Below are 18,137 nucleotides of genomic sequence, written 5' to 3'. Positions count from 1 at the left end.
TATTTTCAACCAGTATTATTACTACTACTATTTGACCTTTTTTTTTTAAAAAAAAGTGTCATTTTATTTTCTCTTCATTTTACTTTGGGATTAGTGTTCTACATTTTATTTTCATCTTTCCTTTAGCATCATTTTACTCTATCTCAACTTTACCTTTATGCCATCACTCTCTTCCTAACTTTTCCGCTTTTGTTGTCCTGTTTCTCTTACCCTATTCCTGCTTTAGATTTCCCCTATTCCTTCTTTTAACCCTGTTAAAATTTCACCCTACTTATATATCTAATTTCCATTCCCCTGCTCCAAGTCCATATACACCTCTCTCTTCTCTTTCTTCACTATACAAATGTTTTTTTCTCTCTGTCCTTTTGTTGTAGTTTGCTTGATTGTTGATTATATCGATTTTTTTATGCTTGTTTGTGAAATGTTTCGCTTTTTCTTCCCCATATATATAGTTTTTTCCCCTCTTCTTTCTTATTCTCTCTTATTTTTTTTCCTTTTCCCAATTTCATCTTTGCACTCCTTTTTTTTTTTCTCTTCTTCTTTCTTTCTTATCCTGTAATTCGCCTTTCTCTGGTGGTCACCTTTATTTGGGGTTATTAACATCGTGAATACATTTGTGTTCAGTACCTTGTGCGTTGTGCCTTGTTGTGTTGTATTTTGTGCCTTTAAATCAATGCAGGAGACAGAGAACTACATAACCAGACACCCGGAGAAGAGAGACCATGGGGAGACAAAGAAACAGCCCGCATATGAAAGAAAAGCAGGCATCACCAGAAAAGGAAGTAAACGAAATGGAGGCAAGCAACCTGTCAGAGAAAGAATTCACAGAAATGGTCCTAAGGTGGATAAAAAGAATGTAAGACAAATTCAACAATATGTGTAAGAACCAAGAGGAAATGAAGAAGAATCAAGAAGAAATGAAAAATGACATCGCTGCTGTAAAAAACTCAATAGAAAGCATCAACAGTAGACTAGAAGAAGCAGAGGACCACATCAGTGAGCTAGAAAAAAGGTAGGATCGCACCCAAGTAGAGCAGCTTCTAGAAAAAAAAATTAAAAAGCAGGAGGAGAGCCTAAGGGAACTTTGGGACAACACAAAACAAAAAAACATCCGCATAATAGGGGTGCCAGATGGAGAGGAAACTGAACAAGGAATAGAAAACCTGTTTGAAGAAATAATAACAGAGAACTTCCCTGATATAGGGAAGAAAAAACCAACACAAATCCAAGAAGCTCACAGAGTCCCAAGCAAAATGAACCCGAAAAGACAGATGCCAAGGCACATTATAATTAAAATGGCAAACACCAACAACAAAGTAAGAATCTTAAAAGCAGGCAGAGAGAGACAGAAAGTTACCTACAAAGGATCACTCATCAGACTAGTGACTGATTTTTCAACAGAAACACATCAGGCCAGAAGAGAATGGAATGAAATATACAAAGTCATGCAAATGAAGGGTCTGAATCCAAGAATACTGTACCCAGCAAGGCTATCAATCAAAATTGAAGGCGAAATCAGGAGCTTCACAGACAAGAAAGGACTAAGGGAGTTTATTACCACCAAACCAGCAATGCAAGAAATGCTAAAGGGTCCGCTATAAAAAAAGAAATAGGAAGCAAAGAAGGGACAGAGGGGTAAAGAATAAAAATGGCGACAAACAAGTATCTATCAATAATAAGTTTAAATGTAAATGGTTTAAATGTCCCAATCAAAAGACATAGGGTAATGGATTGGATAAGAAAACATTACCAATATATCTGCTGTCTGCAAGAAACCCACCTCACAAAAAAAGACGCACACAGACTGAGGGTGAAGGGATGGAAAAAGGTTTTTCAGGCGAATGGAAATGAAAAAAAAGAGGGGGTAGCAATTCTTATATCTGACAAATTAGATCTCAAAGTGAAGGACATAAAAAGAGATAAGGAAGGCCACTTCATAATACTAAAGGGAGCAATCCAACAAGAAGAAATAACTCTGGTAAACATATACACACCCAATACAGAAGCATCCAAATACATTAAAAAAAAAAACAAAAAACTCCTAGAAGATATCAAGGGAGAGATTGACAGCAATACAATTATAGTGGGAGACTTTAATACTCAACTATCACCATTGGATAAATCCTCTAAACAAAAAATCAGCAAAGAAACATTAATCCTAAATGACTCACTAGACCAGATGGAATTAATTGACATCTTCAGAACATTTCACACAAAGCCACAGAATATACATTCTTCTCAAGTGCACATTGGTCATGAGCAGAAATGAATGACATAGAGACCAAAAAAACAATACAAAAGATCAACAAAACCAAGAGCTGGTTCTTTGAAAGGATAAACAAGATTGATGAACCTCTAGCCAGGCCCACCAAGAAGCAAAGAGAGAGGACCCAAATAAACAAAATCAGAAATGAAAGAGGAGAAATAACAACAGATCCCAAAGAAATACAAAGGATTGTTCAAAAATACTATGAACTATTCCAACAAACTGGACAACCTAGAGAAAATGGACATATTCCTAGAAAAATACAACCTTCCAAAACTCAATCAGGAGGAATCTAGAAATCTCAATAGGCCAATAACTATGGAAGAAATTGAAGCAGTCATCAAAAAGCTTCCAGCAAACAAAAGCCCAGGGCCAGACAGCTTCACAGGGGAGTTTTACCAAACATTCAAGGAAGAACTAAAACCTATCCTCCTCAGAGTATTCCAAAAAATTCTAGAGGAAGGAACACTTCCAAGCTCATTCTATGAAGCCAGCATCACCCTAATACCAAAACCAGATAAAGACAAAACAATGAAAGAGAATTGTAGGCCAATATCACTCATGAACATAGATGCCAAAATCCTCAACAAAATTCTAGCAAATCGGATCCAGCAGTACATCAGAAAGATCATACACCACGACCAAGTAGGATTTATCACAGGGATGCAAGGATGGTACAATATCCGCAAATCAATAAACGTGATACATCACATAAACAAATTGAGAGATAAAAATCACATAGTCATATCAATTGATGCAGAAAAAGCATTTGACAAAATCCAACACCCTTTCTTGATAAAAACTCTCAACAAGGTAGGAATAGAAGGATCATACCTCAACATAATAAAAGCCATATATGATAAACACACAGTCAACATCGTACTCAATGTGCAAAAACTAAAACCATTTCCCCTAAGAACAGGAACAAGACAGGGATGCCCACTCTCACCACTCCTGTTCGACATAGTGCTGAAGTACTAGCCATTGCAATTAGACTAGTAGAAGAAATAAAAGGCATCCAAATTGGAAAAGAAGAAGTGAAGCTCTCCTTATTTGCAGATGTCATGATATTCTACATAAAAAACCGAAAGACTCCATCAAAAAATTATTAGACTTAATAAATGAATTTGGCAATGTAGCAGGATACAAAATTAATGCCAAGAAATCTATGGCATTTCTATACACCAATAGTGAACTTACAGAAAGAGAGACTAAAAAAGCAATCCATCGCACCAAAAAAATTAAGATACCTAGGAATAAACTTAACTAAGGAGGTAAAAGACCTATATGCGGAAAACTACACCACACTGAAAAAAGAGATAGAGGAAGACATAAACAGATGGAAGAATATACCGTGTTCATAGATTGGTAGAATCAACATCATCAAAATGTCCATACTACCCAAAGCAATCTATAAATTCAATGCACTTCCCATTAAAATACCAACGGCATATTTCACAGACCTAGAAAGAACTCTCCAAAAATTCATCTGGAATAAAAAAAGACCCCGAAGAGCCACAGCAATCCTGAGGAAAAATAACAATACCAGATTTCAAGCTGTATTACAAGGCCACTGTTCTCAAAACAGCCTGGTACTACCACAAGAACAGACATATAGACCAATGGAATAGAATAGAGAACCCAGAAATTGACCCAAGCCACTATGCTCAATTAATATTTGACAAAGAAGGCATGAACATACAATGGAGTCAAGACAGTCTCTTCAATAAATGGTGTTGGAAAAATTGGACAGATACATGCAAAAATATGAAACTAGATCACCAACTTACACCATACACAAAAATAAACTCAAAATGGATAAAGGACTTAAACATAAGATGGGAAACCATCAAAATACTAGAGGAATCCACAGGCAGAGAAATCTCAGACATATGCCTAAGCAATTTCTTCACCGATACCGCTCCTAGGGCAATGGAAACTAAAGAGAAAATAAACAAATGGTAGTACATCAAAATAAAAAGCTTTTGCACAGCAAAAGAAACCATCAACAAAACAACAAGAAAGCCCACTGTGTGGGAGAACATAATTGTAAATGTTATTAGTGATAAAGGTTTAATCTTCAACATCTACAGGGAACTTATACAACTTAATAAAAGGAAGATAAATGATCCAATAAAAAAATGGGCAACGGACCTAAATAGAATTGTTTCGAAAGAAGACAGAAGGAAGGCCAAGAGACATATGAACATGCTCAAAGTCACTAATTATCCGAGAGATGCAAATCAAAACGACAATGCAGTACCAACTCACACCTGTCAGAATGGCAATCATCAACAAATCAATAAATGACAAGTGCTGGCGAGGATGCAGAGAAAAAGGAACCCTCGTGCACTGCTGGTGGGAATGCAGACTGGTGCAGCCACTGTGGAGAACAGTATGGAGTTTCCTTAAAAAACTAAAAATGGAACTCCCATTTGACCCAGTGATCCCACTTCTAGGAATATATCCCAAGAAACTAAAAACACCAATCAGAAAGGATATATGCACCCCTATGTTCATAGCAGCACAATTCACCATAGCTAAGATTTGGAAACAGCCTAAATGCCCATCAGCAGATGAATGGATTAGAAAACTGAGGTACATCTACACCAGAGGTCCTCAAACTTTTTAAACAGGGTGCCAGCTCACTGTCCCTCAGACCGTTGGAGGGCCGGACTGTAGTTTAAAAAAAACAAACTATGAACAAATTCCTATGCACACTGCGGACCCAGGACGAGTCGGCTGCTAAGCAGGACAGGCAGCGGCACCCGGCAGGCCGGATAAATGTCCTTGGCGGGCCACATGTGGCCCGCGGGCCATAGTTTGAGGACCCCTGACCTACACAATGGAATACTACACTGCTATAAAAAAGAAGGAACTCTTACCATTTGCAGCAGCATGGATGGACCTGGAGAGCATTATGCTAAGTGAAATAAGCCAGGCAATGAAAGAAAAATACCACATGATCTCACTCATTTACGGAAAATAAAGAACATTATAACCTGATGAACAAAAAGATAGATACAGAGGCAGTAAAGCACCGAACAGACTATCAAATTACAGCGGGAAGGCTGGGGAGTGTTGGGGAGAGGGGGAAAGAGATCAACTGAAGGACTTGTATGCATGCATATAAGCACAACCAATGGACACAAGACACTCGGGGGGCGGTAGGATGAGGGCATGTGACAGGGGGTAGGGGAGGCTGGGGGAAGGTCAATGGGGGAAAAAAAGGAGATATATGTACTGCTATATGTAATACTTTAAATTAAAAAAAAAAAAGAAACGATGAGAAACACCGATCAGCTGCCTTCTGCACACCTCCTAATGGGGAATGTGCCCACAACCAAGGTACATGCTCTTGACCAGAATCGAACCTGGGACCTTTCAGTCCGCAGGCCGACACTATCCACTGAGCCAAACCAGTTAGGGCTGTTACAGCTTTCTGGTGGCTGGCTTTTTATATATATAGTTGGGTGTAGAGTTTCAGTTTTACAAGATGAAAAATTATAGAGATGGATGGTGATGACAATTGCACAACATTATGAATGTATGTATCACTGATCTGCATACTTAAAAATGGTTAAGATGGTAAAATTTATGGTATTTCACCACAATAAAATAACACACACACACACACACAGACACACACACACACACACACTCTTCAGTGCATTATCAACCCTAACTCATCAACAGAAAATTCAGACTGAGAGAAGCCCTATAAATCAAGAGAATGTGGCAAAGCCACAGGCCTTACTTTCCATCAGATAACTCATACTAGAGAGAATCCTCATGAATGTAGAGCAGTGGTCAGCAAACTCATTAGTCAACAGAGCCAAATATCAAGAGTAAAACAATTGAAATTTCTTTTGAGAGCCAAATTTTTTAAACTTAAACTTCTTCTAACGCCACTTCTTCAAAATAGACTTGCCCAGGCCGTGGTATTTTGTGGAAGAGCCACACTCAAGGGGCCAAAGAGCCGCATGTGGCTCACAAGCCGCAGTTTGCCGACCACTGATGTAGAGAATGTGGCAAAGCCTTTAGCAAGTCCTCAAACTTGACTGAGCATCAGAACTCTGAAGAGAAGCCACATGAGTTGGCAGCTCCTCAACCTTACTGCACGTCAGAGAGGTCATACTGGAGAGGAGCCTTATAAATGTAGAAAAAGTAACAAAGCCTTTAATCAGTGTTCCTGCTGAATTGTACAGCAGAGAGTTCATACTTGAGAGAAATATTACAGATATGAGTGTCATAAGTCCTTGACCAGCAGTGAGAACTTACTGAACATCACAGAATTCTGACTGGGAAGAAGCCTTATGAACGTGAAAAATGTAGAAAAGCCCTTAAAAGCCATTCTTGTATTACTGTAATGAGACTTCATTCTGAAGAGAAACCTTACAAATTTATAGCATGCGCAAGAGCCTGTACCCACAGCTCAAAATTTACTGAATATCAGAGGCTTTTATAGTGGTGGGAAGCTTTACACTGCAGAAAATGTGAGAAAGCACCTGGCTGACCTCTCATCACTGTTTTCATCGCTCCCTCTCTCTTTTTTTTTTTTTTTAATATATTTTATTGATATTTTTACAGAGAGGAAGGGAGAGGGATAGAGAGCTAGATACATTGATGAGAGAGAAACATCGATCAGCTGCCTCCTGCACACCTCCCACTGGGGATGTTCCTGCAACCAAGGTACATGCCCTTGACCAGAATCAAACCCGGGACCCTTCAGTCCGCAGGCCGACGCTCTATCCACTGAGCCAAACCGGTTTCGGCATCGCTCCCTCACTTTTCTTCTCTGTGTTATAGCAATGCATCTAACCCTCTTCCTCTCCCAGGTCAGCCCTTCAGGCCCCTGTAGCTTCTGTTCAGTCGTTTGGAATGTTACTAATGCTATAACTAACATCAGAATTTGGCAAACACATTGCTTTATATTCATGAAGTAGGTAGACTAGCATACCAATTTTCATGCTGGATTCTATAGTTTTTAAAATGAATATTAATTTTTGGAATATAATAAATTGGCTTCTGTGTACTTTATAACTGGAATGAAAACAAAAAACACATACACCAAAAATTTTGGTACACAGATCCCAATCTTCCTTCTCCACCATAGTGAAAAGAAAGTTCACATTAAACCAAACACCCAGGACTCTTCTGACTTCCCCAACTTGATCACTGAGGGCCTGACTGCATTAATAGTCTGCATACTATCCTGGCCAACAATAACATCCTGTGGACAGTAGAGAAATGATTTTCCTCCACAGAATGATCTGGCACTTCTCAAACTTTCAAGTGTGCATAGAATAGTGTAGGGTCTTGTTATAAAGAGCAGATTCTGACACAGTAGGTCAGGGTGAGGCCAACATCTGTATTTCTATCCAACTCCGAGTAATGCTATTGTTTCCCATCTGTGGATACCTGGAGTAGCGCCTGCAGTGTTGGGGGGCACTTGCTCCCCGTGGCCTGCTTCCCCTCTCCCTTCCATCATTCACAGCTTCCTCTGCCTTCATGATCCCAACATGCATGCAAACATCAGCTGTCACCTCCTCCCTGTTTTCTTGACCATGTCAGCTCAGGAGAACCTCATTCTCTCTGCACCCGTGTCAAATAGTCTCGACTGAAAAAATGAAGATAGTTTCCGCTTCCGAGCAGCTTACCAGTTTGAGACGATAGGTACACACTATTACACACCGCATAGACCCTTTCTCCCCTTCCTCCCTCAGCAAAGTGCCTGGCTTTACCGTTAGCCTCTAGGGCTCCAATCCAGACCTGACACTTGAGACCTTGGGCAAGCAACTCAACTTTCCGAGCCTCAGGTTCCTTAACTTCAAAACCGTGTTAAAAACAGCACCTACTTCTCCAAAGTGTCACAGGTACTAAAAGAGATGACGCCCATGAAGAAAGGTCTGGCACTTAGTAAGTCCTCGACAGACTACGCCAATTACTAGTAACAGAGACTGGAACGCGCCGCCGCTCCGCGGCAGACAGCGCTACCCCGCGAGGCTGCGGGTCAGTGCGCACGGCTGCACGGACCGAGGCGGCCAGTTCCCCCTTCCTTCCCTCCGCGCGCCCACTCCTCCTCCTAGAGCGGCTGACAGCACTCTCTGCGTCCCGCGCACGTTCGGTGCTTCAGCAACGTCCTCGGGGAGGTGCGCACAGCCGAGAGGAGACACTTCCGGCCGCCCCACGGGGCCCGAGGAGGGCCACCTACTGGACTCGGGCGGTGTCTTCTCCGGGCGCCGGCAGCTCTTCCAACGCCCGTTTCAGGGCCTTGACCTCGGCTTCCAAGACGCGGACCTCGGCCTGCTCCGCGTCCATAGCGCGGCGCTCGCGGAAAGCAGCCAGACGGACCCGCGCCTCGCCCGGCGATTCAAGCCTCGCGCGCTCCTGGCGCGGACCATCCGGGGCTACTCGCAGGGGGGTGGCGAGAGCATTGCGCGACGCCCTGCGGGACGCCCGCGCTGGCACGCAGCCCCGGGCGCTCTGTCGCTCGGGCATGCTGCATTCGCTGCTCCCTAACGGTCCGCACGCTTGGAGAGAGTTGGTTCGCTCCAACCCGAAGCCCCAGGACCGAGCTATCCCACCCGCGCTAGCGGAGTTTGGAGCAACCAGATGCGTGCGTCACTGAAGAGTAGCTTCCGGACGTTGTGAAAGGGAGCGTCTCCTTATTTTCCTTCCGCTCTCACTTCCGCCGATAGCTAATCCAGGCGTGGATAAACACGAGGCGATAACCCTCCTAAGTAAGAATCATATAATTACGATTCGAGAGTTTTGAGGACGTTGAGGGACGGGTGGCGGAGGCATCGCGGTATCCCAGACGACGGGGAACGAAATGCAGAGCACGAGAACTGAGTATGGTAACGAAACCTTAGGAGGCTGGTTGGGAAGTCGAGTAGGAAGGAATAGCGACTCTGCCTCGTGGAACACGTGACTAGGAGTTAGGGACCTCCGCGGCGCTGGCTGTGGAGACAACGCGGTAGGAGTGGGTCTGTGCCGTGGAAAGAGACCGGGCCATTTTGCCTCCACTGTCCCTTCTCTTGGGTCTTGGGTCTTCAGGGGCAAAAAACCTGGGTGCGCAGATGGGGGCAGGGAGTCTACCGGGAAGACGTAGGTCGTGCCTCACGCCCAGAACACGAGCCATAGGTTGGGTTCTGACGCTGCTTTGGAGACTAAAGTGGGAGGGGTGTGTCAGCTCTTGGGAAAAGGCGAGTGTGGCCGCCGAGCCCCTGGGTACTACCGGGATTAGAGAGCTCACAGAGGGCCTCAGCCTAGTACCTCCGAGAGTTTTCCCGAGCCCCTTCAAATATAACAACTTTCCTAGTATAATTATGCATTACAGGTTCTGAAATTAGACCTGGTTTATAATTCTGGCCTCATTAATTCTCTGAATGACATTGGGAAAGAGACTTAATATCTCTCTTGCTCATCTGAAAAATGAGATGCACGCAAACAATGCCATACAAAGCTGACACATACTTAAATTAAAAACAAAAGCAGAACAAGCCTGTATTAGTATGGTATCATTGCTGTCTTCGCCTTACAGTCATCTCTTGTGACAGGAGCTGTCTCTTTTATCCTTTAGCATGTTGACCTGCCACACCTCATTTCTGTCAGCATTCGTTAAAAGTGAATAAAGGAATGTATAAATGAATGAAAGCAAAATGCCTGATGAGGTGGATAAGTAACTGAGGAGGAATGGAGCACACTTTGGTGCTCATCTGTGGGAAAGCATCTCCCTGTGCCTCTGTCTATGTGCAGAGGTGCTGTTCCAAAGTGGGTTCATAGAGGAAGTGGGTGTAGGGTTTGACCAGAATCTCCAGGGATAAAATTTAGAAACAATATAATAGTGAAAGTTTAGGCAACCAATTTGGCATCAGAGGTTCAAGGTGAGTTGGGGTTGTTTTGGTTGTTTTTTTAGGTTTGAGAAGAACTAATGGAAAGAACTCAAATTATTTTCCCTACCAGAACACACTGAGTGTACCCCAGCCTTTATGGAAGCCAACCGAGGAACAAAGCGCCTTTTTGTGGGTGGCCTTGGCCAGAGCATTTCTGAGGTGGACCTACAAAACCAGTTCAGCAGATTTGGAGAAGTTTCTGATGTGGAGATCATCACTCGGAAAGATGACCGAGGTAAGTTTATAGTCTTTCATGGGAAAAGGCAGGTCTAACTCAAGTTAGTTATCACAAAATAAAGGAACCGCAGAGATTAATGTTAGCCCCTGTGTATCATTGTATACCCACGCCATGCCCTGGAGGTGTAATTCATGATGTGGAACTTGCCCAGAATTACATTCCTGAGTTCAAAAATATTCTACATTCTAAAACACCTGATTTCTGAAACATGTAACTTTCAGTTTTTAGAGCTAAAATTCTAATACTCATTAAGTGTCCTATTAAGAAGAATGTCACTAACATAAAATCATATAACAACATAACGTCATAACATAATCAACTGACCATTTGACATTTTTTATTTGTTTTTTTAATATTTTAATAATCATACTTAGAAAATTTCAATCTTTGAGTCCAGTGAAAAATATACAAGTTTTTTCTTTGAAAGAGCTTGTTTCCAAGAGCTCATTTTTTAAATTTATAAATGTAATCATTTTATATTGTTTCTTAGATAAGAGTTTAAATAAATGTATTTTTCTGTTTTTTAGGAAACCCACAGAAAGTCTTTGCATATATCAACATCAGAGTAGCAGAATCAGACCTGAAAAAATGTAAGATATTCCATATGACTTGCCAGTTTATGTCTGTGTAACTAGGAATAACTTCGTTCTAAATCTTAACAGCCAATTTTTAAGTCATCCAGAGGGACAACTATGATCAAGAGAATTCCAATATCCTGTAACTCAGCAGGTTTCATACCATTTGGCGTCAGCAGACATGTGGTAGCACATTGCTAATGGTATTGCTCAACAATGGTATTCTAAAATATTTTGGACAAGAAACAAAACTTTCATAGAAATTGCCTGTTACACATATCCCACTATGCCATACCCCTTTCCTTGTGAGTTCATTTCTTAGGGAGGTAAGACTGTATTCTTAAAATTATAGAATCTCAATAAGAAGTTTAGTATATATTTAAAAAAAAAAACAAAACACCACACTCGGCTAGTGCGGCTCAGTGGTTGAGCATCAACCAAGAAACCAGGAGGTCACAAGTTCATTTCCTGGTCAGAGCACATGTCTGGGTTGTGGGGGGCATACAGGAGGCAGGCGATAGATTATGTTTCTCACTGATGTTTCCATTTCTTTATCCCTCTCCCTTCCTCTCTCACTTTAAAAAGTTAATTAAAAAAACATATACGTATGTGTATATATATAGAGAGAGAGAGGGAAATTAGTAAAACTGTGTTCTTCATTGAAGAAGAAAGGGAAGATAATCCATGTTGCCACTGATGCGGTAATGAATTCTAGTTATTTAGAAGCTGAAAAGTCAAGAGGTTCTTATTGTTAATAGGGAAAGGGGGCCATGACCCTTGTCGAGTTGTGGTTAAGAACACAGCAGCTCTAACATGTAACCTGTGGCATGTTACTTAAACTTCTAAGCTCCAGTTTGCTTATCCAATGTATAGCAAAGATATTGTTTGCCTTACAATTTACTGCGAAGATTAAATTGAATAGGATCTTTGTATTTAAAATAGTATCTACCAATACAGTCTTCCCTCTGTTAATGGTTATTATTAAGGAATCTGATAGCAAATATTGAGAAAAAGCAACTATTAGGGCATAGTATAGTTCAGTCACTTGCAGCTAATTTGTTTGGAAGTTACACAGAGGTAACTAGCATGAAGTGAAAAATGAAAGTGAGGAGCTACATAATTCCAGTGTCCTCTGGTTCGCCTTGGGAAAATCACATTGACATTTTATAGTTTTAGTGTGGGAAGTAAAGAAATGTCACTCATTCACCAGAGATTTCTGGCATTACTTTATAAACAAATAGCAAACAAGTGTTGCTTTATAGTTTACACATTTGCCTCATTCGTATCTTCCAGTCACACTGGGAGGTAGGGAATGTAAGGGCTGCACTGGTAAGTGGTCTAGGTAAGACCAGGATCTAAGCCAGCCGTGGGTAAACTACGGCCCGCGGGTCGGATCCGGCTGTTCTATCCTGTTCTCTTGCTCTCCCCTCCGCTCCTTTACTTTGAATTTATATTAGTTCACACAAACACTCCATCCATGCTTTTGTTCTGGCCCTCCGGTCCAGTTTAAGAACCCATTGTGGCTCTCGAGTCAAAAAGTTTGCCCACCCCTGATCTAAGCCCTTTCACTCCTTGTTCTCTTAGGGCTCTCCAGGCAGCTCATTGGGGACCTGGTCTTCAGGTGTGTTGGGCGGCTCAGGATCACAGCCTGGTGGAGCCCGGCACCAGGGCTGCGCACATGCGTGCTGAGCAGTGACCGAGCTCGGAAGCCCAGTGTGACTTCCCATCAAGGGCTTTGTAGGGAGACTGAGGCTCTTAAGAAAGTATTGGGGAGCCCTAACCTGTTTGGCTCAGTGGATAGAGCGTTGGCCTGCGGACTCAAGGATCCCAGGTTCGATTCCGGTCAAGGGCATGTACCTTGGTTGCAGGCCCATACCCAGTAGGGAGTGTGCAGGAGGCAGCTGATCGATGTTTCTAACTCTATCCCTCTCCCTTCTTCTCTGTAAAAAATCAATAAAATATTTTTTTTTAAAAAAAAGTATTGGGGAACCTGGAAAGTTGATAAGCCTTCGTGGCATTGGATGGTAAAGACCAATTTTGTGGTCAGTTTTCGGTTACTGCTCCAAAAAGTTGATGAGCTGGGGTTGCTTGCTCATAGTTGTATAAAGGTAGACAGATCGTACCCTCGGAAGTGTCAGCCTTAAAATATGCTCTTGTGAATTTATTTTTGTTTAAGGCATTAACTTTTATTTGCGTGATTTTAAAAAATTACCAGGGATCGGATCCCGAATTTCAGAAACAACTTGTCTTAATAAGGAATTGAAAGTGTGTTGGGGCCCGGCCAGTGTGGCTCAAAAAAGAAAAGATAAAAATAAAAATAAAATTCCTTGTTCTGTTTTCTCTGTATCTCTTCATGATTAACAAGTCTACTTTTCTTGTTATTAAATAATTAGAAGAGGCACATTCTGAAATGTATTTTTGCATTGTGATGTAATTGGGTAATAATTCTTTACTCTATAGGTATGTCTGTTTTAAATAACACAAAATGGAAAGGTGGAACACTACAAATTCAAATAGCAAAAGAAAGTTTTTTGCACAGGTAGGTAAGATTTGTTCTATGTGAATTTAAACAGTATTTTTTATTTTGTAAATGATTTTGTATATTCACTTAATTGATTTAAAACTATTGAGTAATTATATTTATTACTAGAGACCCACCGGTGGGGTCCCTCAGCCTGGCCTGCGGGGATTGGGCCGAAACTGGCTCTCTGACATCCCCCAAGGGGTCCCGGATTACGAGAGGATGGTTCTCAGGTGACACACCCCAGAATCTGGCTCCATCCTCTCTGGTTCCGGATGCATAACCCAAGAACCACAGCTGCCAAGTCACCACAGCTGGACAGCTCCTGCGTTAAGCATCTGCCCCCTGGTGGTCTTTGCACATCATAGCTAATGGACAGTTGGCTGGTGGCTTAGGCTTTTATTTATATAGACTAGAGGCCTGATGCACGAAATTTGTGCAAGGATCTCAGCCCTCGCAGCCCCGGCTTCATCCAGAAGGTGGTCCCATCGTTCCGCTGTCAGCTGTTCGGTCAATTTGCATGTTATACTTTCATTATTATAGATGGTATTAGCAAATTCACTCTCAACTCTTTCTCCTCACAACCCCAACTCCACCAGTAAAGATAATGCAATGCATTTACATGTGCATATTTTAAGCTATCAAAATATATGCCTATGTTATCTTTTTAATACAACCTTCTGCAGTGATGTAGATCTTCCTAGTTTTCTGTAACTTCTGTTTAGTACCATTTCGGCAAATAGCTGACCCACAGTGTATTTGGCTATACCTCACTGATGGACATTTAGACCCTGTATGGATGGCTCCTGCATAATGCAAGGCTTCCTCTGGAGTTTGTGTCAGCCAGAAGAGTTGCTGGAGTTATATACATTTAAAATTTGAATAGACGGTACTAAGTTGCTTATGTTATTTTTGACTGTTAATGCTAGTGTCATAAAGGTAATAGGAAATTCCTGTGTGAAAGGCATAAGATTAGTTTGGTAAGTGATTAAGTACAAGGCATTGTAACAGCTATTTGAGTATTTTATGATTTCGAAGGTATTCTCAGGGAGGAAAGATTGTGTAAGTTTGGGAACTTTCAAAAAAGAAAACATTTTAGTAATATACAGATGGAGCAACCAATGTTATTGATAAGCTTGTTCTTGATCAAGGAAAAATAGGTCTAAGGCAGCCGTGGGCAAACTACGGCCCGCAGGCCGGATCCGGCCCGTTCGGCTATTCTATCCGGCCCGCGGAGCCGAAAGAGCGGAGGGTTCTCTTGCTCTCCCCTCCGCTCCTTTACTTTGAATTTATATTAGTTCACACAAACACTCCATCCATGCCTTTGTTCCGGCCCTCTGGTCCAGTTTAAGAACCCATTGTGGCCCTCGAGTCAAAAAGTTTGCCCACCCCTGGACTAAGGCAAGTGGCAGGCAGGAGACATGTTTTGAGGGAGTGGTCTGAAGGGACAGGTGAGAATTTGATTTTGTTCTTCAGCTGGGAATATCTTCAGCTGTGAACAGGGTAGTGGTGAGACTTTTATTCAGTAGCATTTTAGTGCTTACTGTGTACAGGAACTGATGCCCCAGTCCTGAGCAAGGCAAGCACTCAGTGCCCGCTGCCCTGAAGTGCCTGCAGATGTGCCTCAGGAGCATAAATCTGACAGTTGCTCTTGAAGGTGGGATGTTAGAAAACAGGCCAGAGGCAGAGAGTCCAGCAATGATGGTTAGCACAGTAGTTCAGGCCTAAATAAGATGAGGAGTTTGAATCAGCATTCTCTTCATTATGAGGATAGGAATAATCACGACTTGGCTGACTGGGCTCTGAAAGACACCTCTTCCTCGTGAGGAAGATGGCATTGAGAAGGGACAAAATGCAAAAGTGCTTAAGTTGAAAGGGAAAATTGAGAGACTCTAAATGATTACTATAAAGTTAAACAGCATTATATTTTAAAAATAAAATAAAACAGAAGCGCCATTAATAGCATGGTTGATTTATTTATATTTTCTCTTTGATTCAGATTGGCCCGAGAGAGAGAAGAAGCACAATCAAAGAACAAAAAATCAATAATAGGCAACACCAACTTGTTAGAAAAGATTGGAATGGTGGATTTCCATATGAAAGCTGTGCCAGGGACAGAAGTACCAGGGCACAAAGTAAGTCTTTTCTTGTAGCCTGACTAGCCCAAGAATCTAATCCTGGGACCACTTGACCTGGGTATCATGTCTAAAGCAGTTGCTTTTTAACATACTAGTAGATAGTACTTTGAACATAGTCCTTTATGGTTTCAAAGTGCTTATACAACTCTTGGGCAAGCACATTTCTCCTCCATTTTATAGAGACAAAAATCGAAACAAGTGGACACAGGTCTCCACTATCCATACATGGCATTCTGTGCTCACCACCCAAAGTCTAGTCTCCCTCTATCACCATATATTTGACCCCCTTTTCCCTCTTCACCCTCCACCACCCTTCTTCCCCTCTGATAACCTATGAGTTTATCTGTTTGTTGCTTTTTATGCCCTGTATATGAATGAAATCATACAGTTCTTGATGTATCCATGTTGTTCCAAATGGCAGTATTTCATTCTTTCTTTTGGCTGAACAGTATTCCATTGTATGTATATACATCATCTTTATCTAGTCAACCATCGAAGGATACTTAGATCGTTTCCATGTCTTGGCAACCATGAATAATACTGCAGTGAACATAAGGGTACATACATATTTATAAACACATTTTCCATTTTTTCCGGGAAGTACCCAGAAGTGGGATTGTAGAGTCATAAGATAGCTCTATTTCTAATGTTTTGAGGAACTGTGATACTGTTTTTTATAGTGGCTGTACCAGTTTACATTCTCTCCACAACCTCTCCAACACTTATTTGTTTTGTTGATAATAGTCATTCTAACAGGCGTGGAGTTGTAACTCATTGTAGCTGTGATTTGTATTTCCCTAATAGCTGGTGAAGGTGAGCATCTTTTCATAAATCCGTTGGCCATTTGTATGCCTTAAAAACAGTGCCTATTTAGATCCTCTGCCCATTTTTTAATTGGATTGTTTGTTAGTTTTTTGTTGAGTTGTATGAGTTCATTTATATTTTAAATATGAACTCCTTATCTCTATATATTGTTGCAAATATTTTCCCTCATTCTGTTGGTTGCCTTTTGTTGATGGTTTTTCTGCTGTGCAGAAGTGTTTAAGTATGATATAGTCCAATTCATTCCTTTTTGCTTTTACTTTACTTCCCTTGCCTTTGGGGTCAAATTCTGAGACCAAGTCGATAAGTTTAATATCTATCGGTTTTTTTTGTTTTGGGGGTTTTTTTTAATGTAATTTATTTTTTCAGATCTTACATTTAGGCCTTTGAGCCATTTTGAGTCAGTGTTTGTGTATGGGGACAAACAGCAATCTAGTTTCATTCATTTGCATATGACATTCCAATTTTCCCAGCACCATTTACTCAAGACACTTTCTTTTCTCCTTGTGTGTTTTTGGCTGTTTTTTCAAAACTATTTACCCATAAATATGTGGGTTAATTTCTGGGTTCTCAATTCTGTTCCATTAGCTTGTGTGTCTGGGTTTTGCCAATACCATATTGTTTTGATGATAGCAGCTTCACAGTATAATTTGAAGTCAGTGAGAATGATACAGCCAGCTTTGTTCTTTTTTTGTTTTTTAACATTTTTTTATTTATTTGTTACAGAGAGTAAGGGAGAGGGATAGAGAGTTAGAAACATCAATGAGAGAGAAACATCGATCAGCTGCCTCCTGCACACCTCCTACTGGGGATGTGCCCACAACCAAGGTGCATGCCCTTGATCAGAATCAAACCTGGGACCTTTCAGTCCGCAAGCCGACACTCTATCCACTGAGCCAAACCAGTTTGGGCCAGCTTTGTTCTTTTTTCTCAGGATTGCTTTCGCTATTCCCATTTTTTTTGTGGTTCCATAAATATTTGATGTTTTTTGTTTATGTGTTTGTTTGTTTGTTTTTTGAGATTACGATTATGAAAGCTGGGGACAGGGAAGCAAAGCAGAGCTTAGGATAGAAGAAGCAACAAGAGAGAGCCTAGGTGGGACGGCTGTGGCTTCCTAGAAATGTTATAACAAAAATGAGCCAGGGCAGGGCTGCATTAGCTCACTGGGATTTGGAGAAGAGGGGCCCTTAGAAACAAGTTCAGGAGGTTAGCTTTGGAAGACCTGCCACTGCTCATTGCTCCCCTGGTTGCAAGTCTTGTGCAGTCCCTTCGACTTTTAAGAGATGCCTGTGGGGGAAGAAGAGACAGAAGGGAGAACACACCTCGATGATTTTTTTGTTCCATTTGAAAAATGACTTTGGGATTTTGATGGGGATTGCATTAAATTTGTATAATGCTTTATAGGGCTAGTTCAAGCATTTGTCTTTAATTTCTTTCACCAATGTTTTATAGTTTTCAGTGAATAGTTCCTTCATTTCTTTTGTTGAGTTTATTTCTAAGTGTTTTATTCTATCGTTTTGTAAATTCAAATGAAATTGTTTTCTTTTTCTCGTGTTTTTGGTTTTTGTTTTTCATTTATTTTAATGACTAGAGGCCTGGTGCATGAAATTCGTGCACAGGAGGGGGTTGTCCCTCAGCCCAGCCTGCACTCTCTCCAATCTGGGACCCCTCGGGGGATG

The 18,137-nt window shown here is 41.3% G+C and overlaps 2 protein-coding genes across 3 annotated transcripts in view; one reads left to right on the top strand and one right to left on the bottom strand.

The window, feature by feature from the left end:
- Positions 1-8,611, bottom strand: part of CENPP (centromere protein P) — a 275,842-nt gene extending 267,231 nt beyond the window's left edge. Inside the window, exon 1 of the mRNA XM_080668820.1 lies at positions 8,481-8,611. Within this exon, the coding sequence (XP_080524946.1) occupies positions 8,481-8,587 (107 nt within the window). The 5' untranslated portion in view covers positions 8,588-8,611. The remainder of the gene's footprint in view (positions 1-8,480) is intronic.
- Positions 8,612-8,949: 338 nt separating this feature from the next.
- Positions 8,950-18,137, top strand: part of NOL8 (nucleolar protein 8) — a 53,007-nt gene continuing 43,819 nt past the window's right edge. For both annotated transcript variants that reach the window (XM_080671026.1, XM_080671027.1), the window contains exons 1-5: positions 8,950-9,126; positions 10,235-10,399; positions 10,930-10,992; positions 13,438-13,516; positions 15,498-15,633. In XM_080671026.1, coding sequence (XP_080527152.1) covers positions 9,102-9,126; positions 10,235-10,399; positions 10,930-10,992; positions 13,438-13,516; positions 15,498-15,633 — 468 coding nt within the window. In that variant the 5' untranslated portion in view covers positions 8,950-9,101. The remainder of the gene's footprint in view (positions 9,127-10,234; positions 10,400-10,929; positions 10,993-13,437; positions 13,517-15,497; positions 15,634-18,137) is intronic.

Source organism: Plecotus auritus, assembly GCF_963455305.1.
Source record: "Plecotus auritus genome assembly, chromosome: 5".
Classification (NCBI taxonomy): Eukaryota; Metazoa; Chordata; class Mammalia; order Chiroptera; family Vespertilionidae; genus Plecotus; species Plecotus auritus.
Note: the sequence above shows the minus strand (reverse complement) of the source record. Positions and strands in the feature narration are given on the sequence as shown.